Below are 756 nucleotides of genomic sequence, written 5' to 3'. Positions count from 1 at the left end.
TTTGGGGTCAGTTCTGGCAAGTTCCTCGGGTACATCGTAACCCACCAGGGCATTGAGGCCAACCCGGAGCAAATCAGTGCCATTCACTCAACCCCTTCCCCAAAAAACGTCAAGGAGGTTCAAAAGCTAACGGGAAGGATGGCAGCCTTTAGCAGGTTCATCTCCAGACTCTCCGACTAATCTCACGCCTTTTTCGAAACTCTCAAGACTCCGAAGGATTTCCAGTGGGCGGGAGAATGCGAATCCGCTCTCCAATAGCTAAAATTGTATCTCACCACTCCTCCTCTCTTGTCCAAGCCACTACTCAGTGAAGTCATGCTGCTATATCTAGCGGTCTTCCAACACGCCATGAGTGCCGTCTTAGTTCACGAGGAGAAAAACAAGCAGCTACCAATCTATTACGTAAGCAAGGCTCTCCTAGACGCGGAAACCTGCTATAGCCACCTAGAAAATCTGGCCTTAGCCTTGATTGTCGCCGCTCGCAAGCTCCGACCCTACTTCCAGGCTCATCCAATCGTGGTTGTTTCCTCCTTCCCTGTAAAGTTGGTCCTCCATAAACCAGAAGTCTACGGACGCCTAGCCAAATGTGCCGTGGAACTAGGGGAGTACGATGTAATATTTCGACCCGCCACGACTATAAAGTCACAGGTCCTAGCAGACTTCGTTGCTGAATTCGCCCCTGCCTTGCTCCCAGCTCTGGAGCAGGAGGTACGCCTCCGAGGCGAAAGTAAGGAAGAGGGAGAATGGATCCTACAC

At 51.5% G+C, this 756-nt stretch overlaps 1 protein-coding gene across 1 annotated transcript in view; it reads left to right on the top strand.

Annotated features, from left to right (window-relative positions):
• Positions 1-348: 348 nt before the first annotated feature.
• Positions 349-756, top strand: part of LOC106314631 — a 1,765-nt gene continuing 1,357 nt past the window's right edge. The window contains exon 1 of the mRNA XM_013752473.1: positions 349-727. Within this exon, the coding sequence (XP_013607927.1) occupies positions 349-727 (379 nt within the window). The remainder of the gene's footprint in view (positions 728-756) is intronic.

Source organism: Brassica oleracea, chromosome C9 (genome assembly GCF_000695525.1).
Source record: "Brassica oleracea var. oleracea cultivar TO1000 chromosome C9, BOL, whole genome shotgun sequence".
In the NCBI taxonomy this organism is placed as follows: domain Eukaryota; kingdom Viridiplantae; phylum Streptophyta; class Magnoliopsida; order Brassicales; family Brassicaceae; genus Brassica; species Brassica oleracea.
This window is presented reverse-complemented; position numbering and strand designations above follow the sequence as displayed.